The 27,225-nt window shown below is 41.5% G+C and overlaps 1 protein-coding gene across 2 annotated transcripts; it reads right to left on the bottom strand.

Moving 5' to 3' along the window:
• Positions 1 to 146: 146 nt before the first annotated feature.
• LOC308093081 (amyloid beta A4 precursor protein-binding family B member 1-interacting protein-like) lies at positions 147 to 26,083 on the bottom strand. 2 transcript variants are annotated; one of them, XR_013933846.1, is made up of 14 exons: positions 25,953 to 26,083; positions 21,637 to 21,696; positions 14,324 to 14,405; positions 13,872 to 14,035; positions 13,165 to 13,236; positions 12,642 to 12,801; positions 8,821 to 8,942; positions 8,392 to 8,466; positions 8,136 to 8,279; positions 7,031 to 7,141; positions 2,446 to 2,544; positions 1,720 to 1,837; positions 599 to 976; positions 147 to 540 (listed from the first exon to the last, which is right to left on the bottom strand). XR_013933846.1 is itself a non-coding variant. In XM_080439290.1 (13 exons), the coding sequence occupies exons 2-13, from the start codon at positions 21,694 to 21,696 to the stop codon at positions 858 to 860; spliced, it is 1,326 nt and encodes a 441-aa protein (XP_080295416.1). In that variant the 5' UTR covers positions 25,953 to 26,083; the 3' UTR covers positions 147 to 857. The 2 variants fall into 2 exon arrangements, 1 of the variants encoding a protein (XP_080295416.1); XM_080439290.1 differs by having other exon boundaries at positions 147 to 976.
• Between the last annotated feature and the right edge of the window lie 1,142 nt (positions 26,084 to 27,225).

Below are 27,225 nucleotides of genomic sequence, written 5' to 3'. Positions count from 1 at the left end.
TGAATGTCACTGATGACTGCAGAGACTGACCATATGAAGTCCCAGATCTACATACCGTAGTCACGCCGTTATTGGACCGGACCAGTCTGGTTTACTTATGAAACAGGGCATTCCATCTGATGGAGAGATCCAGACCTACATAATGATTCATATTTATTGAAAAGCAACCGAGATGTGTATTTTCAAAATGTTGTCCAACAGACAGATACAAATAAATATGTTAAATAATAAATAAACCACATTAAGAATCCCTCTGCTTGCAGCTATTACGACACAACAAAACATTTTCAAGTCTAAAGAAATCATAAAGAACAACACCCTCTCATACAAGTCGTTAACATCTTTACAACATGTTGTAACAACATATTGGACGATCACATCACTTCCAGTTATATTATTTCAGACAACACTTGCTGTGTCTGGATAATGCACTATGGACAGTGCCAATACAGGCACTGCAATCACGCATGCATCAAAGTCCTCACTTTAATGTTTTGCTGTACTGATGCTATGTAGCATAGTAGTCCAGAGGCTTGATATCTCCCTTTGCAAAAGAGGGACTCCCCTTTGAATTAGCGGTAGCTGTTTGGTTTCCCACATGGGAGACCGGGGTTCAAACCCAGGGGGTTAAACAACTACACACTTGTTCCTCTCTTAATATAACAAAACAACAGACTTTGCTTGGAAACTACTGTTTCACTACGACAGAAATAAGAGCAAGGCAGAGGGACATCTGCAACTCATAATTTAAAACTATATTTGAAATACAAAATGTAACCCCCCCAAAAAATGATATATTTGAAAATAATGTTTGCCCCCCGTTGAGGGCTATGGATTTATCTTGGATGAGACTCCTTTCATGAGGAGAGGAGGTCCGGGGGAGGTGGAGGGAGAAAGTCTGACAGTGGTTCTGATTGGTCGTCAATATTGCCTGCAGATGGGGGAGGAGGCAACGTCTGCTGACCGTTGGTATCCACTGTGAAGAGAACAGAATCATGATCAAATGATGACGCGAGTTTTCAGGATGTTGTTCTTATTTTCCAGACATTTCTTCAACCAGGATTTGTCTCTCCCCCCCCCCACCCTCTCTCTCTCTCTCTCTCTCTCTCTCTCTCTCTCTCTCTCTCTCTGTCTGTCTCACTTCCCTTTCTTCCCATTTGGCTTATCCCAGTTTCTTCCCTCTGACTACCTCCCCACCCTCTGACTATCTTTAACCCTCTCGCCTTTTCTCTGTAAGAATGTGAGTGCTTTATGACATTTTCAATTACAGCTGCACTAGGCAGACATGTGGAATCTGAATAAAGAAATGGGAAAGGTGGCTAGAGTGACACTTCAAGATTCCCCCCATTTATAAATTGTGGACACAATTTTGACACTATTGTCTGTGTAAAATCAAGTCTCTTGATTCCTAACCATTAAGCACTGTGATTTAAAGTTCAGGAACTATAAATTGTGCCGACGCATACACACATTGGCTCTGCACTATATATTCGAGAGGTCTTCTTGTTCATCACAACACTCGTCCGTCTGTCTGTCTGTCTGTCTGTCTGTCTGTCTGTCTGTCTGTCTGTCTGTCTGTCTGTCTGTCTGTCTGTCTGTCTGTGTCTCTCTCTCTCTCTCTCTCTCTCTCTCTCTCTCTCTCTCTCTCTCTCTCTCTCTGAACATAACTGACTCCCATCCTTCTTTTCCTGGGCGTGCTCAGTGCGTTGTAGGCTTTACCTTTCTGGACTGTGGAAGGTGTGGTTTGCCTCGCCGCTGATAGGCTGCTGAAAGTGGAGAACACAGCTGAGGTCCTCTTCACTGCAGTCTGGTAGTTCTGATACAGGCTGGAACCATACTATCACACACACACACACACACACACACACACACACACACACACACACACACACACACACACACACACACACACACACACACACACACACACACACACACACACACACACACACACACACACACACACACACACACACACACACACCATGCTTATGTGCTTTCCCAAATAAGATCTCTTGAAAGACCTGACAGGTATGACCAATTATAATTTTTAAAACCTACAATAAAATATTGCTTGAAGTTATTAGCTACTGCGAACGAGTTATAACGCCAAAATGACATAGATGTGAATGGTCAGTGAGTGATGGTGATGGTCTTTGTACTTACTACTTTGTGATACCAATCTACTTTAATGGTTTGTGTACGTGTGAGAGAGTAGCAAAGGGATTGGTGTATTGTTAAGATGTTTGCCTCTATTCACACCAGCTTTTCTTTTATTTAACCACTGAAGACCTAGCTATTTAATACTTTTGTATGAAGGTAGGTGAAAATAGCCAAACTACAAGCTCAGAATGAATCGTGATGCATTGTGAGCTTGTAGATTGGCTATTTTGCAGTTTGAAAATATGAGTATGTTTTCCTGTATGTTCCAGTGGTGTTTCTGACCTTGGCTATTCTGATGGAGTTCACCCACAAGGACAGCGTGTGTTCGTTTTCACAACACAGGAACTTGATGTAGTCAGACTCCTTCTGGATGCGGGGATGCTGGGAAAATAGCATAGGTCAAGGGTCAGTAATCATGGTCAGTATCATGGTTAATACGATGTCAGTATCATCGTCAGTATTATGTCAGAGTCATGTCAATATCATGGTCAGTATGATGGTTAGTACAGTATGATGTCAGTATCATGGTCAGTATGATGTCAGTATGATGGTCAGTATCATGTCAGTATGATGTCAGAGTCATGTCAGTATCCTGGTCAGTATGATGGTTAGTATGATGTACTGTATCATGTCATTATCATGGTCAGTACTCAGTATCACGTCAGAAACATGTCAGTATCATGTCAGTATCATGGTCAGTATCATGTCAGTATCATGGTCAGTATCATGTCAGAATCATGTCAGTATCATGGTCAGTATCATGGTCAGTATCATGTCAGAATCATGTCAGTATCATGTCAGTATCATGGTCAGTATCATGTCAGAATCATGTCAGTATCATGGTCAGTATCATGGTCAGTATCATGTCAGAATCATGTCAGTATCATGGTCAGTATCATGGTCAGTATCATGTCAGAATCATGTCACTATCATGTCAGTATCATGGTCAGTATCATGTCAGAATCATGTCAGTATCATGTCAGTATCATGGTCAGTATCATGTCAGTATCATGTCAGTATCATGTTAGTATCATGTACTGTATCATGTCAGTATAATGGTCAGTATCATGTCAGTATCATGTCAGTATCATGGTCAGTAACATGTCAGAATCATGTCAGTATCATGTCAGTATCATGGTTAGTATCATGGACATGGTTAGTCATGGTCAGTATCATGATTAGTCATGGTCAGTGTATCATGGTTAGTCATGGTCAGTATCATGGTTAGTATCATGGTCAGTATCATGGTTAGTCATGGTCAGTATCATGGTTAGTCATGGTCAGTATCATGGTTAGTCATGGTCAGTATCATGGTCACTGAAACAATGGCTCACAAGAAGAAAAACAACAATTCCCTCAGCTCTGTCGCTCTTTTTCCAGGACTGTGTTTTATTGCAGTTCTTCAAAATGCCAGCAGAGGGCAACACGCACATTGCCAAACTATAAATGCACTGTAATGTACTGTAGGCAAATAATATACAACCATGACAAAGACTTTGGCTTTACATACAAGCTATATTGAAGGAATAAACGTTCTTGCATATGTAGCCAATACAGAACCAGGTATGTGAATGCATACTGACACAGATGTTGTCATGTAGGAATAGTGAACTTTGACTATAAGCTCTGAGTCACAGAAACAAGACTAACTAGAAAAAGTGCTCCTCGGAGCACAGGTCTCCGCCAGGTGAGGTAGGTTATTGTGGCCTCCTGGTGGCGCTATAATAGGCCAATGTGAAAAGGGTGGCATTTCTTCCTCGCCTAGTGGGAATGTGCGTGCATTCATGATTTGAGGCATTTTGTTGCAAAAATGTGTTTTGCTAAAGTAGACCTGCTGGTGGCACTATAACAGGGCAATGTGAAAAGGGTGGCATTTCTTCCGCGGCCTAGTGGGAATGTGCGTGCAAATTTTCACGGAAATCGCAAGCTGCTTTCATGATTTGAGACATTTTGTTCAAAACTGACCAATCCTGCTAATTTTGGAAGCCAACCTTAGCCAATCAGGATGGAATATGAAATATCGGACAGATGCGTCTTGATCACATGACTATAGAGATACTGTGTACCGATTTGCGTGATGTTTGGATAAAATCTGAAGGATTAATATCCAAAAATTTTATTGACATAAGTCGGCCTCCTGGTGGCGCTGTAAAAAGCAGATGTGAAAAATGCAGTGCAGGTGTTTTTCCTTGGCCTCTAGGGAGTATGCGTGCAAAGTTTCACGCAGATCGGTGCAGTTATAGTTAAAAATGCAAATTGGCCTGTTATAGCGCCACCATGAGGCTGATTTGAAAAGTTTTAAGTGGCATTTCTTCCTCGGCCTAGTGGGAATGTGCGTGTGAAATTTTATGGAAATGGCAAGCTGCGTTCATGATTTGAGGCAGTTTGTTCAAAACTAACCAATCCTGCAAACTTTGGAAGCCAACCTTAGCCAATGAGGATGGAATATGGGAAATTGAACAGATCCGGGTTGATCACAAGACTATAGAGATACTGTGTACCGATTTGCATGACGTTTAATTGAAAGCTGTAGGAGTAATGGGAAAAAATGTGTTTTGCACACATCGGCCTCCAGGTGGCGCTATAACAGGCCCATGTGAAAAATGTGGGGCAGAGGTTCTGAATTGGCATCCAGGGAGTGTGTGTGCACAGTTTCGGAGCGACCGGGCCAACGGTGCCAGAGATTAGCTGGTAACACACAGACAGGACGGACGGACGGACACACGGACGGACACACGGACGGACGGACGGACAGGGGCGAAAACATACTCTCTCGCCATGCCTTTCGGCCTGGCGGAGACAATAATGGTGTGGCTTCATGTGGATCTCAGTCTTCATGAAGACTGAGATCCACATGAAGCCACACCATTATTAGTCTTGTTTCTGTGACTCAGAGCTTATAGTCAAAGTTCACTATTCCTACATGACAACATCTGTGTCAGTATGGAATTTTCAATTTGGTTTCCAAATTCGTCAATTTGGAAACCACGTGTGGCCACTGACCAGTCTGTGACTTCAGTCATACATACATACATACATACTGTACTATCTATGATCTATGACTCCATACCTGGGCAAGGCTTCACAATGATCCGACAGCCATCCACTTCCATTATTTAAACTAGAGTTAATAATTTAAATAAAGGCACATGTGAGAAATACAATGCATGAAGGTTAGCCTACTGGCAGTGTGCTCAAGTAATATGGTGCTAATCGGTCCAGCGATTTGCAAGATTATAAGCCTGGACAAGGATCCTCTTCTGGATGGCTAGCCTCCTAAAGTTTACTGTTTACTGTAGAAACATCTGTCAGTTTATCATAGAAACAACAGGTCAGTTTACTGTAGAATTAACAAGTCAGTTTACTGTTAACTCAACAGTTCAGTTTAAACAACAGGTCTGTTTACTGTCTAAACAACAGGTCAGTTTACTGTACGGTAGGTGGGCAAAAATGACAGTAGCGTCAACTTCTCCTAACGCCTCTCACTTCCCCAACCTGTGATCTTCGCTGTAAAGAGAAAGGCCACTCTGAGGTTCAGCTTCTGATTCTATGTAAATGAACGTTGTGGTTTCCTTTCTTGAAATGAAAACATTTTTAGAACCACTGCTCCACACACCTCGCCTCCCCCACACGTCACGCAGTTGATGTCGGTTCATGACCTTGGGTGGCCTTTCCACTGAAAACCACTAACGTCACAAGGGGCTGCGCCCCCCACTCCGACCAACCAGCAGACACCCCTCCACACCTGGTTCCATTCTCTTAAGAGCTCAGCCTTGCGTCTGGCTGGGGGGGGGAATGAATTACCATGTCTTCACCGGTTCGTTAGAAACCGCCCGCCAGAAGACATCGTAAAGGTTTGTGGAGGCCGAGAATGTGTCTCCCTAAAGCAAGTGGTTCTCACAGTAGGGCCAGGACCATTGTCCTTGAGGGGGTTCCAGGGGGTCCCCAGAAAAATTGGTTAATACAAAAAATCAAAATCAGTTTAACCACTTTAACCCTATTTGCCTCTGCTATTTAAAAATTTAAATCTAGCAAAATTTGGAAACATTTTCAATATTTCTGAAACATTTTTAACAACAGAAATCTTACGGGGTCCCTGGCACAAAATATATTCAGATGGGTGTCCGCGGCCAAATACATAGTAACTTGGGGGTCCGTGAAAAGGTTTGAGAACAACTGCCCTTAGTTCTCTCTACCTCTCTGTCTCTCTCTATCCTTCCGTCTGCTTCTGTCCTTCTTTCTCCTCTCGTTCGTGGTCTCTCTTATCTGCCTTCACAGGGAGAATATACCAAGTCCACGTTGCGTTCTGCAAAGGTACCACACAAACCACCAGGCTGCTGCTAGGAAGTGTGTAACTTCCTGTTCAAAACTGCTTTGTTTAACCACTTAAGCCCTATGCTTCATCGTGTATGATAGCCAATCTACAAGCTAGTTTAGCTATTTTTGAAAATGTCAAACATTTTTAGTTTTTAAATGTTTTACAGTTTTGAGGTAAATAAAGTCCTTTTGCACACCTACTTATTAGGACAGGTGCACAGAAGTGAACAGCCAATGTAGAGAAAGATAACTTTGAACAGATTTGAAAAGAAATTTGAAATTGTTGAATGTTTTTAGATTTTTGAAGCATTTTGAAGATTTGGACATTTGTTTTGGAATGATTTGGCCTCTAATTCCTAAAATAAGTTAGGGACACCACTGTTAATGTGTCAGAGACAGAGCAGAGAGGCCTTTGACAAGGCTTTAAGTCAACAGATCATCATCTGTCATCATTATTCACTCAGTGAGATGGTAGAAAACCAGCTGGCTGTCTTTTGTCCTTACTGTTGACATTGACTATGTCATTATTATCATTAGGGTAAAGATTTACCTTCAGTATGAAGCAGAAGTCAGTGGGAGCTTTGTATTTTTGTTTGTAGTCATTGGTGGTGTAGATGTTGACATTGTCAAACTGGATAAAGCAGGCGAGATCACTGGAAGACTACAGTACCAGGCAGAGAAGACAAACAAACAAATTAAACAGACATCACATGATACAACACTGGACCAAAAGATTTGCCTGATATGGTCAAAAGGGGAGGCAAGGCTCAAAGAAGTGATCATTCTTTCCACTTCCTCTCATCTCTGTGTAACATTGTTTAGTTTTTATAATTGCGTTGTGCCGCTTTGTTACTGACTCAAAAATAACAATGATTTTGCATCTGCTTTTGAGAAACAAACCTTTTCATTAGCATAAACTGACCAGCTGGATAACAATACAGTGAACTGTATTAAACTGTGTTGCTGGGAATAAGTGTGAATGATGTCAACTACATGAACCCTAGAATACCCTTCCTGGGCATGATATAATAGGTGAACATTCAGCAATAGCTGATGTACATCAGTACAGCCGGCTATCTTCGTCGAGGGGGCCAAGTATACACCCCTGGGTGACCCAAGCCAACAAAGTACATAGGGCTTAAGTTAATGAGAATCTTGTATGGCATTATGGAGTTAATTGAGACCATGCTTACAGTATAACTACTCCCTCAATACTAGCACCTCCTGACTCTTTCCTTCCTGTCATTCCAGATCTCACAAACCCCCCTGTTTTTGTCTTCTGGAGTCTCCTCCTCAAAACCCCAGTGGGACATGGTGGAGCCTGAATACTCCAAGCGGAGATGACACCCCTAACCCGAGTCTCAACTCCCTGGGTTCCACCTCATAAACCACTCATTGCTGAGTGGTCTTATTGAGTCTGTAAGCCTAACCAAAATCCTGTGAAAGTAGTTTGATGCTATCAATACTCAATAGTGTCCGATCCTCTGTTCGACCCTTTCAGTCACTCATTACCTCTCCAAAATATCACACTAAACCTTTTCACTGCATTCTGTTGAGGCGAGGTCTTTGTGTGAGATGCACGTCTTTCGTGGTCTGGCTCTGCAGACTGAAATATTTTTTGGACAGTTGTAGTTTATTATATACACTGTCCATACCTTGGTCTTTCCTTTGGGCACATTGTAGATCCCTGAGGCCCTGAGCAGGAAGTAACGTCGCTTCCAGGCCTTCTTCCCGTCCTCCTTTAGATACAGAACGCCCTCCAGGTCAGGTACCTTCACAGAATGACCCTCAAAGTTCTCCTGAGAGATCAGGGAGGCACAATCAATCACTGATACAGAGCAATCTGTATATTGATTGCAGTTTGATACCATCTCCATGTTATGGCGTTTATGTGCTGTATTGATCACTGACCTGCAGTAGAAGTTCTTTCTCTCGATTTTTTATCTCACTTAGAGACTTGCTGTCCCTCTTCCACATGTAATATATCTATAAGGTTTAAAGAATGATTAATGACTGGGCCACATTCTTCAGAGCAGTGATTCTCACCCTAAGGACCCTATATGCATTAGGCCACGGACCCCTATATCATAAAATTGTTTATGATATAGGGTAGATTGACTCCAATCTACACTGTACAATCCTCAGTGTTAATTTAACTGTCAGAGTGTATATAAATGGAACTTTCAATAGTTCATGAATATCAATCATTTCACTGGGGACCCCCTGGAAACACCTCAAGGACCCCTGGGGGTCCCAGGACCACACGTTGAGAACCACTGCTGCAGCTACAAATCCAAAGTTGTAATTCAAAGGTGTAACTCAAACTGAATCTCTACTCACCTGAGGTTCTTTGAAGATGACATTTTTTTCGGGTCTCAACAAAAAGCACATTTTGTTTTCTGAGTCACGCGGCCATGCAGACAGAGGTTCCACTAAATGTTCATGGTCCTCAAAGCCCCTCTCTGAATACAATAGAGATGAGAGGAACAATGGCTATATTTGTTAACGATATACAACAGTGGTTCTCAAACTGTTTAACGTCAAGGACCCCCAAATGAATATGCATTTTGCCGCAGACTCCCATCTGAAACAATTTTGTGCCAGTTGTTAAAATGTTTCCATTTTTTTTTATTCAAAATTTGTCAGATATTTTCAACTTTTTTTTTTGGACAATAGCAGATCTACAAGCTCACAACACGTCACACCACGACACAGTGTGAGCTAGTGCTTGGGTAAACACATACTTTTCATCAGTGGGTTAATGTCTTTCTTTGTGCACGTGCATCAGATTTATGCCTAATTCCGTATTGAGCTTTATAAAGACGTTGTTGTCAATGTCAAGTATGAGATTCATAAAAAAAAAATGGCCTATTGGCGTGTGGTGCTGTGACAACAACAGAAAACACTTAAAGGACCACCATACCGGTGGTCTGCCATGTTTATGTTAGTGACTATGACTCACGGTATGTTTGACATTCCTGCCCAGACCTTTTCAAAGCATACCGTGGTCTGTTTAATTGTTGAGGAAGCCATTGGGATTCAGTTCATTTCAATGGTTTTTAAATAAACTTTGAGAAACTAAAAACTAAAAAATAGCCAATCTACAAGGTCGCGCTGGTAGATAGATATTTTGAAAACATGCCCAAAACAGGGACGACAGGTTGTGCTGTGTTGTAAGTGTAACGCCCGGGTTTCCCACATGGAAAGCCAACATCTTAACCACTAGCCTAAAGGGGAATTCCCCCGAGGACAGGGGAGATATTAGGATTTCGCTCATCAGGCAGATGCTCTGAGCCACTACTGCTACATAAGGGTCCACTTTGACGTGGCTTGGGCATTGTTAGGATCCATCCAAAGCACATGAACATGCCTCCAGGGCCTTGAGTCCAGGCACCTATTTATTGACCCTGTAATTGTGATTGGTGTGTTAACAATTTGTGAGGCTTAGTGTTTGCAGCTGGAAAAAGGTGTGGTGTTTTAGTTTAGGTTGTGATGACTTGTGCTAATTATATTGAGAGCATGTGTTTGCTGAATGAACATAATGCAACGAATGGCATGGTATTTATTTGGCCACTTGTTTCCACATGTGTGGAAACAGGTGAATAGTGTAGTGTTTACGGTTACGGGAAATGTGTGTTTTGGGGAATGACGTTTCTCAATTGCTTGAACACAATTCCTGAAGCTATGTTGTTCATATCCAACTAACGATATACAGTATATAGATAAACACATATATACTGTTGTGTATTTGAATTGTATTTTATTGTCTAACCCCAGCTCACACCAAATCAAATTCCAATCAATGAATAATGCCTCATTGAAATGGTAATTAAGTATTGAATGTTGAATCTTTGGACTCTTGGATTGATCTGAAAAGTCTAGCTGAAATTTGTCCCTGGAGAAAAGATTAATGTGCGGGAATTCATATGTCCATGACTTATGAACAACACAATGATGTTGTTTAGCCAACTCTGAATCAATTATTCCGGTAAGTTTGACTTTGGATTTTTTTTTTAACAATGGCAAAGTGTATGAATAAAGCCATTAACAGTCAAATGGTCTGTGTTCGTGTATACGATACAGGACCAGTGCAGTGAATAGACAACATCTATTGATGCCAGTATGGTCCTTTAAACCATTGGTTTTCAACCTTTTCAGGCTGCGACCCCCCAAAATAATCATATTTGAACTGGGGACCCCCCACCCTGACAAGCACTTGGAATGTAGGAGTTGAGGCATTACATTTTGTTTGACTTGGTTCCACAGATAACGTGAGGCGTTGTGAGCTTGTAGATCTTCTATTTTTACAATTTTTGCCTCTTTCTAAATGCAATTTGACAATTTGGCCAATGTTTGACCAGTTTTTATAGTACAGTTTGTTAATTACTTTTTATGCAGTAATGGTCTTTTTCTTTTCTTTTCTTTTTTTTCAATTATGAGGGGAACCCCCTGGGGGTCACCACCTGGGGGTCACGACCTACAGGTTGAGAATCACTGCTTTAAACAACTGACCCAAGACAAATGACAAGCTACTGAAAAAGGACATACAGGATTCATGTTAGTACAACAGGATATTGCAGAAGATACACATTCAGATATGCACAACAAACAAGGTTTGCTGCATGATACAGGGGAAGAAGATGAAGTTGTGAAACCTTATAAGGGTAACAGCCATGGGTACACACGATTAGTCAAGATGCATTGCCGGATATTACATGCACAGATAAGGAGTTAGATTGTGGTAGACCGGTGTGTGCAAGTGTTACACAATATGTTCACTGGAAAACTTTCTTCTGTAGTCAATGGTGCAGGGTGCCAATGAAATCTACAAAACTTTGTAAAATGAACCGCACTCAGGATGTTTCAATTCTTTCAGTATTGATTTTATATTTTCAAAATGATGTGTAAAAACATAGGGTAAACAGTCACACCCTCCAGGCCAGAGCTCAAATTAACTGGACTCAGAGCTGTGACTACTACACACCTGTTGTGCATTGAGCTAATCGATACACAGGATGAGTCAGCCATTCCCACACATGTTCAGAAAGAGAGAGACAGAGCATCTGTTATGTCTTGTATCATCTTCTTTCCATGTGGCTGTCTATGGTAGCTACAGTTAGAACCCCCCGATTCTGCACATTACCCGCCGTTGAACGATCTGTGTTGCTGCTATCTTGATTTGTTTTTTTTATTTTATTTCATACAGTACAGTACTATTCTTATTATTCTTATTATCATGTGTAATATTGCTGATGTTGCACAGTCTAGTGGATCATGTCACACCAACATTTCGCTGCTTGTACCTGTATGAGTGAGTGACAAATAGACCCATCTCGATTCTAAGGCATGACAAGCAGTGTGTAGTGGCGAAATAGGATGAGGTTGAGGCCTCCACAGACAAACCGGTCTCAGGCACAAATCATTAACCACAGGGCATACAGGTCAATTATGAATAGGCAGTTAAGAGTACTTGGATAAAAGGAATGTAATGTGTTTGTAATCTGGTAAACACTCTACGTGCATGTACAGTAAGTATTCATAGCCTGTACTTCCTGATAAATCCCTTGAGCATGTACGAAAAGTCAAGACCAAATTGGGTTGCAGAGAAGTAACAGCTTAGGGAAATCTGTCAGGAAGAGGGGAGTACTGTAAACGTTAGAGTGTTGACCGTGAGAATGAGATGTTGTCCTCTTACCACGAGGGTTAATCAAACAAATTGTGAAAGAACGGGTGACAATGTCAGATACATGTCAGGTCATAACGATCCCGATGCTATGTGTTCATGTCCTGTTTGACTCGTGGAAGAATAGAACAGGATATGGAGTGACGAATGAGGGTATTGTCTACTAACTGATATAATGTGGGACCGAGAGACAGAAGAGAGAGAATTTGCTTCTGATGTGCTGCTTACTCTGGCTTGCTGTATACCTAACTGCATTTGAATAAATCTACTATATTGAATATCTACGACGGACTCGGCTGCATCATTTCACACCTGGTGAAGATAATCCTGGGTCAGCAGATAATCAACCACAAGTGTGTTGTTTTGGAAATTAAGAACTTTGTCCTAAGAACGTGCGCTGCCTGATATATCTACCTGTCACAAACAGCTAAACGTTTAGCCTCTGACAGACATTTGGTGTGCTTTACTGTGGCTTTACCAGTCTGCAGCTCGGGGTTGGTCTCACACAGGCTCCAGTCTACGCTGCTGTCACAGTGCGTCTTCTCAAACAGGTTGTCCAAAACATCTCTAACCGTCTGTCTCTCGTCCACCATCAATGTCTTAGCGCTGCCGTCACTCATCCACACCCTCACTATTAGCTGGGGAGGGGAAACAGAGTGCAGATTTTAAACCACCTATGTACTTTGTTGTTGCTGAAATAGCCATTTTCAAGCTCATCACATTGTGATGCGTTGTGAGCTTGTAGTTCGGCTATTTCGGCTATTTCCATATTTACTATTTGTGACTTAATGACATGACATGAAAGTGGGTAATGGCATATTAGATAGCTTATATGTCCCATAAGATATGGAATCATGATAGATTTGTGTAGGAGCGTGTATACTTTTAGTCTCTCATCCTGGACCTAGGCTCAGTAGAGTTGACTTCTTACATAGCTACTATTTGAAGAAAGAACAAAGACCATGGGACTTAAAAGGATAATGGAAATGACAAGACTTTACCTTTTGTACTTTTGCCTCTTTGAGCTTCTCCAGCGCTAATTTGACTTTGTCTGCTTTGACTTGCGGTTCACTCTGAAAACATTATATAACCATATAATCAACATCAATCTCTGCTCATTAAATTATTATTCAAATATTTGTATTGAATTTTTCAACATGTTTTACACACACACACACACACACACACACACACACACACACACACACACACACACACACACACACACACACACACACACACACACACACACACACACACACACACACACACACACACACACACACACACACACACACACGTAACAAACAATCACAAAACACCACAGACACTAGTACTCAATACACCATAAAACAGTTAAACATACAGACGAATGTGTTTGTAACCAAGAATGAAAAGATATTTTAGTACAATACATTGGCACACAAAACGGAGCCAATATTATAAAATCAAAGACAAAGAAAAATAACTATATAGAGGGGAAAGGGGGAAGTAAGGGGGGGGGGGGGGGGTAATGGCTAATGGCTACAGTATATTGTTACTGTAGAAAACACATCCTCAAAATAAGACAGAAATGGTTCCCAGACCGTGATATATTTCAGGGTGGAGCCCCTGATTGTAAATTTAAGCTGTGACATAATCCACCCAGCGTCTCTGTTCATTAAATGAGGAAGTAATTTTTGATGGCTACTAACAACTACAAAGTTACCGTTTGCAGAGGGCGGGGGGTCTCTGGTGGTGCGGGCCCCTCGTCCATGGTAGATTGTACAAGGTCATTGTACGTGGTCTGGCTTGACCACAGGGCCTGTTGTTTTGTTTCCAGGTCGGCCATTAGTGCGTCCAGGTCATTGTCCTCCAATTCATTAAGAGACTCTAAAAGTGGACACAGTCAAACAATTAAATAATCACACAATTAAAATGTCCTACTTTTATCTTTATTATCTTGTTCCGTTATATTAACTGGGGTATAAACATAATTTGTGTGCTTAAAATCCTTTTCCAAGTCTTGCCAAGAATAGTGTAAGCCCAAAAGCAATATGTCAGAGAGGCTCAAGGATAATACCTTTAAATGTCTCATTTGCTATTGAATATTCAGATTTATTCCTTCTTGTATTTAACAACTTGGCTCATTCCACATTTTGCAAAGACTTCTGTTCTCACCATTCATGTCTTTAAAGCCGATGGAGTAGTTACGCTGGAGAGGTTTATGGTGTATTGCGGGCTCAGCCACATCTCCTATACTCTGTAAAGAAGGGAGTTAATCTGCAGTCAGTGATGGTTACTTGTTATTATGAACAAAATCTAGTTTGGAGACAAATCTAATTTGGAAATATGTGTTTTTTTTTATGCGGGATACATGATTTGACCTGCCAAAAAAACATTCTCTGCATGGGCCCCGGTTCTCAAAACTTTACTCATATAGGATTTCAATAATATGATTTCAGTAATCGGATTGGATTAAATCTTAGAATTGGGTATTTCAAAATATTCTGATCATTTGGATTGGGATTTTAATTTGGTTTAAATGTTTTTCAAAATGTAGAGGTAAAGATGGCAAAAACCTGGAGAATCATGGGGTTGTCTCTACACCCTCCATAAGACCAAACAAACAGTTGTCAGCAATGACAGGGACTACATGGGGGGAATTGGCAACGACTACATTGGGAAGACAGTGAAAAAACAACTAAAAGTGCAGTCACAGAATCTGCCGCATAGGCAGAATCAAAGTTCGGTGTAACTGTACCCTAAAACAGGCTTTAAAGAAATACTAACAACTAACTTACATTTTGGATTGCTCTCAACAAAAATGTGCTATACATTCATTTGCAGGGATATTGTCCACACGTTATTTTTACTAAAGCATTACGTGTCCTGGTCAAGTGGTCAAGCCCTGATTTATTATAAAACAACGTGTCCAACAGATGAAAAAATAGAGGCCTGGTCAAAGATTCCAGTCTGGAATCTTTGAACCTTCCATGTGCTTCAGCATACATGTGGTCATCAATAGTCAGGCCGTAGAGAGAGTAGATAGTTTCAAGTTCCTGGGGACCACCATTTGTTCGTCTTAAATGGAGTGACAATGTAAGCCATAATGTGCAGAAAGCCCATCAATGATTGTTCTTTCTGTGACAACTCAAGAAATTGAATGTGTCAATTGAACTGTGATAGCGTTCTCACATTCTCTATCCCAGTGTAGTATGGAAACTGCTCATGACAGAAAGGAGATAAATAATGTAGTAAGGGCAGCATCAAACATAATTGGTCAGGATCTGCCAAACATCTGTGATATGATATTCTAAGGATGGGTCTGAAAATAATCAGGGGCTCCTGTCGTCCAGCCAATACACTTTCTGTTCCATTTCCTTCAGGAAAAAGGTTACAAGGTCCAGAACTACTTGTTTCCGACTCGGTACAGACCAGTAGTAACTGAACTTGTTTCCCTAGTGGGGTTTTCTTATATTTAGTTTTTTTCTCTCTATATATACAGTATATATATACACAGTATATATATATATATATATATATATATATATATATATATATATATATATATATATATATATATAGTACATATATAGTACATCTTCTGAAAAAACAAAACTGATCAGCAAGATCAGTGTGATCCTGTAAAAGGTATAAAACTTGGACCATTTTTATCCAGATTAACCAAATGAACCCTATAGCATCCCTAAGCAGGGCATGGCAAACATTTGCCAGAAATGGCAGAGCTACAAGCTTGTAGTTCTGCTATTTTCAGCAAAGAGATTAGTGTAGAGGAAGGGCAAGGTTAGAGCCCTGGGGGAGCCTGGTCAATGAACTATAGGGTTTAAGTGTTTAATAGTCCTGAAAACAGGGCCCTGGTATTTCTACAAGGGTTTGGATAACACAGAAAGGAAGCCATATGTGTCCTTGGAAGTCTCAGGACATCCAATCTTCCGGAATGCTTGGTTTTTCATTTGCGGAGAACCATTGTGGAATGTGTTCAGTAATTATGTTACCTGTTTTAAATCTGCAACCTTCACTCCAAACATGTTCTGTTCCATGGTCTGTTTTCAAACTGTATCTGTTAAACAGAACATGTTGCTCGCAGAGGCTGGACAGACCACAAACTATATATCCTCTCATGTTCAATTGGTTTAGCACTTTAAGAAAGAATAGATAGAGGGAGTCATTGACCCAGACTACTGTAATGCTGATGGTTCAATCTGAAATCTGTACGGTTTATGTCCTTCCAACCAAAACAAAACTTCTACCACTGAGCTAAGAGGAAACACACGCTTGGGCAGGGAACATATTACATTTTGAGCCTCAGCCATTCAGACAATATTATCAACCAGTCGTGGTCCTAAATGACTGCAGGGTCGAACTTTCTTAATAGAAGAGCGAGGAGATTATATTAACATATACTCTACCGTACAAATTGGTCAAAATAATGTTTTATTCACTTTAAAAAGTTCTGAATTTAATGTATATGATTGAAAATGTCAAGGCTACAATTGTGTAGTTGTGTAGGCTATAGACTATAGCAATTATAATGATGCTGTAATATTTTCACAAACAACTCATCTAAATCCTTACAAGCTTAATCATGGACTATAAACAATCTAGACATTACAGGGCACCGCAGGCTATAGACTGACCTTTACTCTATAGAATGTCTCCTGGCATGCATCTGAAATTCTCTGACTTTGCTTGGAAACACATGTGTGTGACGTATCCCCTGCTTAAATGACACTTCCGTCTTGGGATAGAAAACCATTGTTGTGTGTGGAGCTCTGTTTTGTCTGCTTGCCTTGCGGCAGCGAAAGGCAGAACAGGCCCATTCGAGGCTTTAATGCAGTTATTTCAAATACCCTACTGCCACAGACTGAGAAAGAATGATTTCTTTAATCAAAATGTTTTTTATCAAAAATTTGGGTAATAGGCTCCTGAGTGGTGTCACCAAGATGGGTTTTTTCCCCCAAGAGGAAGGATTGCGGATGGCCATTAAGTCTTGTTAAAGTGACATAAATCCATTCAGCGTGCATGCTAGCTGATCCTATATCCTCGGGGCTGTGCTCATTTAAATTCTTTAAAAATAATTAAAATTCATACCAATCAAAAGGCACACAATCTAGGACTGTATCATTAGAAGTGTCTAAAATTTCTCTTGGCAAACCGCCACACGATGATGAGGGGCCTACAAACGCATGAGGAAAATCTGCTAACAACCCCCAAATCAGCAGCATTTGTACAGCGTCCAAAAGAGATGGGATGCCTTCACTTCTCATTATTGTCTCAAAGGTTTCTGAACTACAGCAGTTCATCTCAAACAAAAAGACTACTGTATCTGTATCACATCATCCAATGTCCTCAGAGGACCACTCGTTTCCTCTGATCCATGCCTTGCGACCTCTTTGGTTGCTTGTTTTCCCACTCAAGAGCCATTTGCTGGGAATGTGTGATGAAAAGGCAGGAATCTTAGATCATCTGGATGCATTTTGAGGGAGAATGTGACGAATTGAGCAAAGATGTTTGATATAAAACTCTTGTTTGGATTGTCCACTTCCAGATGAAGATAGCTGGCGCATCCTGGGGAATGCATCATATTCTTTTCAAGTATCCGGAACTTCCACCCCAAACACTTACCAAAAGTTACCGAAATTAAAGTCCATCTGACAACAAGGTGACAGATTTTTTTACTTTCTTCTCATCTCTACATGGTAGAAGAATTGTCTAGAAAGTCGTGCCAGGATGTTGAAACAAGGCAAATTGCTTCGCTCTGTCACTGCAAGACAAAGACACTTGCCAAAATTGTTGAAATGTGTTGGAAAGACACATTTCAGACACATTCATATCACTCCATCTGGACTGGACTGCTGCTGTCATTGATCCGGTGGTGCTCCTCAGTGGACCTACACACAGCAGCAGAGGACTGCGGTTGTGCTGGGCAGATTCCAGGTTAGAATACGCATAGACTGCCCTAGCGTGGCTCATATCTGGCATAGAGGGGCGGGTTTAACATCTCCGGATAGAGAGAATGCGTGTGATCCCATTGGTTCACCGATCTGTCCGTCAGCCCCCGCCCCGTCAACACAACATTTGGAGCGACGCCCACTGCACTCTGGTTGGTTGGGGAAATGAAACACTTTCCTATGCCCGGAACACCGACTCGCTGGAATTTGATCCGTTAACTTGAAATCCATCAACTCATCCAATGTGTCTCTCTGTAGCATTAATGCACAAAGCTCAGGTGCACTTTAGCATACAGTGTCATTGGTGATGTCTGTAGCTCAATGTACAAGGAAGAAGGAAAGCAGTTCTCTCACCACAAGCTGAAGAAATATTTTCTATATATATTTTAAGATGTAAGTATATTCAAGCCAATTAGCCAGATAACTGCTAATTCATTTAACTGACGGTCTGAAAGCAGTTAGTTAGCAGTCTTGTTGGGCTTACATGAGGCTTTGTACCTGTTTCGTCGATATATGGGCAGGGCCCAGGGGCCATTTGTCCTCCGGCCCCAGCCAAAAAAAAGTTTGTGACGTCCCCTTTCGTCAAGAACTATTCATGACATCATGAACTTCAGTTATAAAGTGGTTTGTAGGTGTGTTACATACTAGGACTTCATTTTGGGTTTGAATAGCCAAAGAAATCAAAAAATGATAATAAATGGGCTAAGCTACCTGACACCCGCTCATATTGAACTTCCTGCTATTTAACTATGCACAGCTAACTCAGTTATGTGTGCCTCTACTAGGGCTTGTGTGTGTGTGTTGTCTTTCCTGTGATGCTGATGGTTCTCTGTATGTGTGTATGAGGAGTCAAGTGGCCATGTTTGACGTCCTCTTCACGCTGGTCACGACGAGTCGACGACCCCAATTTTTTTTCCCTTTTCTTGATAATAAAATAAAAACTTTTTTTTCGGTTGCCAATGCGCGCGACCCCAACAGCACCTTCCCACGACCCCACTTTGGGTCGTGACCCACAGTTTGAGAACCGCTGGTCTAGGTTGTTTCTCGACCTGGGCTGTTTTTTGTTTTGTATTGGTTAGCTTTTTTTCAGTTGCTCTTGGTAGTCATGGTTGCCAGCTCCCACCTAATGTCGTGTGGGAGTTCCGACTGGTCCAGACCGTACCGAATAACTACTAGCTTACATAACGCCTTCAGACTAGGATTTAAGTCTAAGACATAAAGGTCTTTGGATGTGCTCCATCCTCCACGGAGAATGACACGGTCTCCCACAATGCAACAGCATTCACTCATAGTTGGGGTGTTTCCCTTGGGTCCAACCTTCTTCCAGGAGAAGGTCCCTGGATTGAATTTCCACATATCATTGAAGGGCTGGTTATGATTTTGGCCACCAAACATGTACAGCTCTCCATTGTAGGCAAAGGCTGAATGATGAATGAACCAGTGTCCTTCTGGAAGTGCAGAAGGCGTGCTCAGCCAGCAGTTGGTCTCCGTGTCAAACACTCTGATGGTGTTGTACCGGTCCATTGACAAGTACATCTTTGTCCCGATGATGTTGGCAGAGTTACGTAATGACTCAGGTGGTGGAATGCCTCTGGTGTTAATTAAAGACCAAAACATCACGCCAGTGTCCAACTTGTAGATGTCATTAGTGTATCCAGATACACCTCTTCCTCCAAAGACATACATGACCTTCTCCAAGACACAGGCCGAGTGGTCCTCCCTCCCCTTTGGAACGGTCCCTCCTGGCACCTCCGGCTTGAACCATCTGTGGGTGTCGACATCAAATGCATAAAGCGCGTTGCAGTAAGGATACCCTCCCCAGATGTAGATGGCGTCTTGAATCAGCACAGCTGAGTAGCTGCGGCGTCTGCAAGGAACTTCAGGGGGACGTTGTCCTCCTTCAGTTGTCACTGGAGGCAAATTCCTTTCCTTTGCAGAAAGTGTGGTCAGCTGTGTTGACAAACACCTTTCAGGATAGGCCACTACAGGCAAGTTGAGGCAACTGGATTCTTTGGTAAAAGTTGCTAAATGGTGCTTTGTTTATTTGACGATTCAATTTCAAAGGACGTGGTTTTGATGTCGACATTGTGATGTCATTGCAGTGAGGATGTCATTACGTAGATTTCCCAATGACGTTACACCAAATGAATCGTCTGGAAAATGTCAACAGAACGTTGTTATATCATTTATCAATCTAACATAGAAACCTGCGTAGATCCGAGCCCGGGAATCGTCTTATGACGGGTGTGATTTATCAAGCAGTCGTATCCTGCCAATCACAGCATGAGAATGGTCGGGTGTTGATCCATGACTTTTTCGATTTGCTATTTAAAAATAATCTTGAAACAATTTTTGAAAAATGTGGAATTTTTAAAGACACTTTAAAAACACAAATCTTGTATGAGGGTCCCTGGCACAAGCTATTTTCAGATGAGGGTCCGCGGCCACATACATATTCATGTGGCGGCCCTTGACATGAAAAAGTGGGAGAACCACAGAGTTAGAAAAAAAGTGCAAGAACTGAACTGAAATGAACTTTGGCAAGGCACTGGGTTTGTTTGATTGCTCTGCAATGATGTCACTTTGTTGTTATTGACCTGCCGAATGGGAAAAGATCCGTTGCTGTCGGGCAGAAACCTCTTATCTCCATATTCTAACTTTTTGTGTTTTAAATGAATGCCCTACTTGATCATACTGCAGGGTCACACAAAAGCGTCAAAAGTACAAAAGCTCGAAAAGAGGTTGTTGTAGATCTGCTACTTTAGCTGTCTTTGAATTTGAATCCTGAAAAGTAACAGTTCTGGACATACTGTATTAGGTCCTACATGCAAGCTGTTACTGTAAATACTGACTTAAAAAAAAAACTGAGATAAAAAAAAATCCCTTTGGCCTCAGAGCCCTCTCATCTAGACGGCATTCTTACTCACTGAATGGGGTTTGGCACAGTGTGTGTGTGTGTGTGTGTGTGTGTGTGTGTGTGTGTGTGTGTGTGTGTTGACACACACACACATTACTTAAAGCAGGGGTCTTCAACGTTTTTCAGGCCAAGGACCCCTTGAGAGAGACGTGAAGCAGGGACCCCCACTACATATTGGATTCATGTTAATGTGTATTTTCAGACATTTAATGACTGAAACCCTCAATACTTTGTAAACTTGACCTTTGGCTCTGTACTTGGTGTGCTCTTTTTTCCCTGTACAACAAACCTCTTTGCCGAAAATAGCACATCTACAAGCTCACAACGAATCTGTGACACGTTGTGAGCTTTTAGATAGGCTATTTTTGGCTAACATTCCCCCCAGAATAGGGATGCAAGGGTTCAAGTGGTTAATGTAAAAAAAAAAGAAAAAAAAAAAGAGTTCCTATCACACACACATTTGGCGGCCCCCATGCAGTATCTCTGAGGACCCTCTAAGGGTCCCGGACCCCCGGTGGAAGACCCCTGACTTAAAGGGTAAAGAATTCAATGACAGGTGAGGATCGACTGTTATACCCAACAACTCATAAACGATGACTCACCTGAGTGAGGAGATCCATCTCTCCCAGCAAGTCACTGAACATGGAATCAATGTCTGCCATCTGGAAACAGTAGAACAGGTAGGGGTCACTTAGTTGTCTGTGTGGAGACATGTAGTACTGCAGTGATTGCAACAGAAACTTAGTCTGCCATTTTGTGTGCTGTGCGTTCACATTCTGGCTGGCAAGTTTTACACGAACATCACCAGCCATGAACAAGCAGGCTTGTAAACAATTCCATCCCATAACAGTGGTTTCATGCATTGCAGTTGGAAATGCTGAGAAGACAAATGCTTCACAAAACAGAGGAAATTGTGAAAATGGTTTGTTGAAAGTCCTGCATAGCAATAACGAGACTTGCAAGACACAACACCACCATTGTGGTGGCAAACACACATGCACAAATAAACACACATAACCACAAATATATGTGCTTGTAGCCACGCACGCGCACACACACACGCACGCACGCACGCACGCACGCACGCACGCACGCACGCACGCACGCACGCACGCACGCACGCACGCACGCACGCACGCACGCACGCACGCACACACACACACACACACACACACACACACACACACACACACACACACACACACACACACACACACACACACACACACACACACACACACACACACACACACACACACACACACTCCCGTACACACAGGAGACCAAAGACAGGGCTACACAATGCCCATTTGAAAAACAAACATTTTTCTATGCAGAAATGTATTATTCTTTCTTTTATTGCTGTCTAACCTACATCTAATCTAGAGAATGCAACATTTGAGATTCAAAGATCCACTGGAAGTGAAACAAAAACTCTTCAGCTCAGCAGCTCAGTCAACCCAGAGAGAGACACAACAAAGCCTGCACTTCTCAAATGCTTCCAGCCTGTGTGCTGCCATATACGAGGGTTGTTGTCACAACCTGAGAAAGAAATGTGCTAATCGTTTGATGGCACCGCCATGACTCTGCAAAGTGACAGTGTTACGTGGTAGGCTCAAATTGATTCCATGCTCCTCTGGCCGTGAGGTGAGACAGAAGGAGCGCCTCATGGACCTGAGTCACGGAGCAGTTGTGTGGCCTGGATTTATCCAAAACATCTTAATATCCTCATGAGAATCCCCATTGTCAGCAGATGTACAGGAAGGACCAGAGATGATCTTAGCGTTGACAAATCTGACCCCAACAACATTTCAGCATTTTTTATTCCTGACAAACTGAGAAAGTCTAATGACCTTTTGCTTCTTGTCCTGTGCAATTTCCCAAACACATGGCCGTTAATCTGAAAACAAGCTCTTTTTATTTTTAACATCCTTTTCTTAATTAATGATATATTTTGTTTTTCATATGGTATTCATGCAGCCAAAATTCTGGGGGAACTCACCCATGGCCTGCTCAGGTTAATGCATGAATCCCGCCATATGGAGATGGCTTCATGCCAGCTTTATGGTGAAAAAAAGGAAAAGAAAGAAAGAAACCTCTCGCATGTGGTACAGTTTATAGACCAAGCTCTTGAGGAATGAGCTCCCTTGGGCCTGCCAACCCTTTGAGGCTGTTCATCGTGATGCCAAAATGCACGTTCTTATACTGTAAGGCTGTCTTGAATGTAAAGCATTAACCACTTTCAGCCTGGCATGCCTATTTTGGGCATGTCATTCATTATGGGTAAGAATTGTTGAACATTTCGATTTTTTTTTCTTTTCTGGAATAGCACATCTACTCCTCACTAATCCTCAATAATGCTCTTTATAAGATGGCACCATTTCTGTCTACTGGCTCTGCGTGTGCTGTGGACAATTCACAAACCTCCCTACCAATGACATCATCAGTGGGGATTCCAAGCTAATAGAAAGTTGGAAAGTACAGCCTTTTTCTTCCTGAAAGGTTAGCATGCTGAAATAGAAGCCATTGTTATTAATAACAAAATAAAATAAAAAGGTTTGAAATATTGTTTGAAATTACCACGATGATGTCATTGGAAGGCACATTTTTCAACCAGCCACAGTCCACTTCTAAGACACAGAACATGTGAAATGGGACCGTCCCATGGTGAACACTAGTGTAGTGACCCATACTATAGCCTATATGGAGATGATGTTGAAAAACAGGCCCACTGTTGTTTACATTAAATCCTCAATGCTGGGTAAAAACAAGTGAGATAAGGCATGCTATGATAGGGTACATTGTCCTAAAGACATATAATAAAGATTTAAACTCTGAAGAAATGAGTCACTTTAAACTTTTTTAACAGCACAGTGGACATCTGTTTGGTCATGTTTAAGTTTAAAGTCACATTTATTATGCATTAAGGCTGCCGTTTATGGGGTACTACTGCTAACACTTCTGTAAGCGTATTGTCTAATGTGGTTATATGATAGAAGTCAAACAGATGGCACATGTGCATAAATATACTCGTCTCGACATATATACAGCAGGCATACACACGTACGCACACATACTGTACTCCCACTCTCTCTAAAACACATGCGCGCACAGACACATGCATGAACACACGTACACACACCTTATATATCTATGTCTATATCCAGCAGTTCCATTCTGTGTTTATGCTGAGCAGTAAACAAACTGTCCATTAAACTGTACCAAGGAGAAGAGGAAAGAGGAGAGAAGAGGAGAAGAGGGGGTTCTCGTTGAGGGGAGATGAGAGAGGAGAGAAGAATAGACTTTTACTTGCACTAATGTACTATATACCGTACTATAAGTGTATTGATGTATACTGTATGTGTAATCTTACTACTAAATTATCCTCACCTTTATTCTGTACATTCCCCCATTGCTGGTGCTGGCGTAACATACATGTACTTTTTATTTAATTACACCCAGTATTATCTCTATTACAGTATTATCATGTGCATATTGTATTGTTGTTCTTGGCACAGCCTTTGGAACATGCCACACCAACATTTTGCTGTTTGTACCTGTATGAGTGACAAATAAACCTCTCTTGATCTCTTGATCTTGAGAGGGTAAGAGAGGAGAGGAAAGGCTCCTCGTGGCGGGGAGGGGAAAGGAGAGGAGAGGCGAGGAGGAGGTGGACAGCGGAGAAAGCAGGAAAGTATCGTTTCCACATGAAAGTGAAAAGGCTGCATCCAAAATGCAGATTTGGCCACGCCGGACTCCTGTCTCTCACATGCAGACGAAAACAACATATTTTCCGTCACTTTGAAGTCGTGCAAACAACACATGTCAGCTTGATCTGACTTCACGCAGGCTATTTTCTAGAGACCTGTTCTCCGCAGTTATTTGTATTCATGTTTACACAGTGCTATCCCTATCCATCAAAGCATCCTGCAGTACGAAACCACATCCAAGCCACATTAATTTATGCGTTCCATGCTATCATCAGGCATGTCATATTGCCGAGCTGCTGTCTACACTGTGGTCTGTCAGCATGTTCATAAGACAAACAACGAACCACCGAAAGAGACAGACAGGCAGACAGACCGGTAGATAAGTCAACAGCTAATTACAAGAAGCAATGCCGTGAGTGGGCTTTCATTCTATGGAGAGAGAAGGAGATAAATGCTTGTTGACAGTAAATATGTGTTCACTTGTCTTGTGGTCAACAGCTTCCTCTGCTTTATTTTTTCTTAAGTAGCCCTCGATTGGCAGACAAATCATGCATTGGCTGTTGTTTAAGTACATGTGTTTGTCCTAAATAAGGCTGATGTTGCTGGTTCATGTATTTAACTATGAACTGGGCTGAGTTTGGTGAAATCAAGTGGCATTTGGTATGACATTAAAAATGTAACATACACCATATTGTAGCATAAAAAGGTATCTGTCCCATACAGCATATGATCTTTTGTTAGAACTTCGTATTTAGTTTACCCCTGTACAACACGTCTAGATATTAGTAAAGCTGTGGTTATCAGTTATAGGTATCTCTAGCGACATCTGAAATCTAGCAATACAACACACACAGACGTTTGGCATCCTTTAAAGCGGTGGTTCTCAACCAGTGGTCTGGGGACCACCAGTGGTCCTTGAGGAGGTTCCAGGTGGTCCCCATGCAGAGTTGGTAACCAAATGGACCCTTATAGATCTTTAACTCTTGACAGTGTAAAATGACGGGTCCATTTGGTTTCATTTTACGCTCTCGAGAGTTCAATTTAGCTTAACTTACTTACTCTCATCAAATGGTGGTCCGTGGCTCAATTGCCGAATAAATAATGGACCTTGATATGAAAAAGGTTGAAACCCACTGCTTTAAAGCCTCACAACCATTACTAAGCTCTGATATGCACTTGTAAATTAAACTGAGAATCCTCTGCCTTACCTTGTCGAGATTGCTGTCAAATTGACTGCCTTAACGTGAGGGTATAGAGTGAATGTATAGTATAGGTGCCAGTGACAAGTCCTTATAGAGGCACCATTCACACGTGGCGTACGTTGGCCGTGCTGGAAGTGGTGATGGAACAATGAGCTGTGTCACCACACACACAAGATGTGCATCGTGTTAAATGAGGAAGTAGGTTTTCACTACCATTCTTACTGTAAGTCTTCTAAATTGGTTGCATCTCTCTCTGTCAACTTCCTGCCTTCCTTGCATCCTCTCCTAAACACCTATATCAACTCCTTCATTCTTTCTCCTTGTTCTCACCCTCCTTCAATAAATCTTCTTCACAGACCGACTGATTGCAGGGGCAGGTCAAAGTCAAACATTCTGATGAGTAGCTGCTTGTACACATGGAAATATGTTTAAACGAAGGAGATTATAAAGTAGATGAAGGGTCCTGTGATTATTTGTCTTAATTTTTTACATCAATAAACTCTGACTTGTGTGTGGTCCAATTTGCCTGAGTGGAAAAAAAGAAAGGGGGAAAAAAAGAAATACAGTAAACTGGGCCTGAGACCCTATAGTAATCTATGCATATGTATGGGTGTATGCCTCTATGTGTGTGTTTGCATGCATGTTTATGTGTGTCTGTGCATTACGGTAGGAGTTCCATTATTGGGAGAAACGGTGTCTCTCACGTAAAGGAGAAGAAAGAAGCGGAAACATTTGAAGCGTGGTCAAATTTCTAATGTGTGCTAAAGCTTTAATGGAAGCCATATGGTGTGAGAAGGCAAAAAAGAGCAGTAATAAAGTCCAATAAAGTGTATATTTTACAGGCTCACGGTTTTATCTCTTATTTTACAATACATCAGCGTTGTGTTTTAAAGTGTCTTACTATACCCAACCGCTAATTCCAAACCCTAGATAGGATCAAAGATGCCACCCATAGAAAAAAGAGACATTCAAGTGCTTAATTTTGACTTTGGCTCGTTAAAACCCCACATGTCTGAACCTGTCATTTGACAAGGCAAGGCAAGTTTATTTTTATAAAGTTCCTTTCTTCAACAAGGCAATTCCAAGTGCTTTACAGAAAACATTAAGAGCATTAACACATTATAAAAAGGACATTTGAATACAATATAAGTAGTTGTTAAAAAGTTAAGAGAATAGAAAATAAGATTAGGCCTGAGCTCAAATAAAACAAGAAAGAAAGATTGCCCCCTGCAATTTATTTTGACCTCAAACTTCCTAGATCTGGCAAATGACTCCTTGC

Source organism: Gymnoscopelus braueri (assembly GCF_963280865.1).
Source record: "Gymnoscopelus braueri genome assembly, chromosome: 10".
Lineage (NCBI taxonomy): Eukaryota > Metazoa > Chordata > Actinopteri > Myctophiformes > Myctophidae > Gymnoscopelus > Gymnoscopelus braueri.
This window is presented reverse-complemented; position numbering and strand designations above follow the sequence as displayed.

Excerpts from the sequence above, each read along its gene's own strand:
- LOC308093081 (XM_080439290.1), bottom strand. The coding sequence starts at position 21,696 with ATGGCAGACATTGATTCCATGTTCAGTGACTTGCTGGGAGAGATGGAT. Across the intron at positions 8,280-8,391 it reads AGAAAGAACTTCTACTGCAG|GAGAACTTTGAGGGTCATTC; the intron begins GTCAGTGATCAA and ends CTGATCTCTCAG. Across the intron at positions 7,142-8,135 it reads TGCCCAAAGGAAAGACCAAG|TCTTCCAGTGATCTCGCCTG; the intron begins GTATGGACAGTG and ends CTGGTACTGTAG.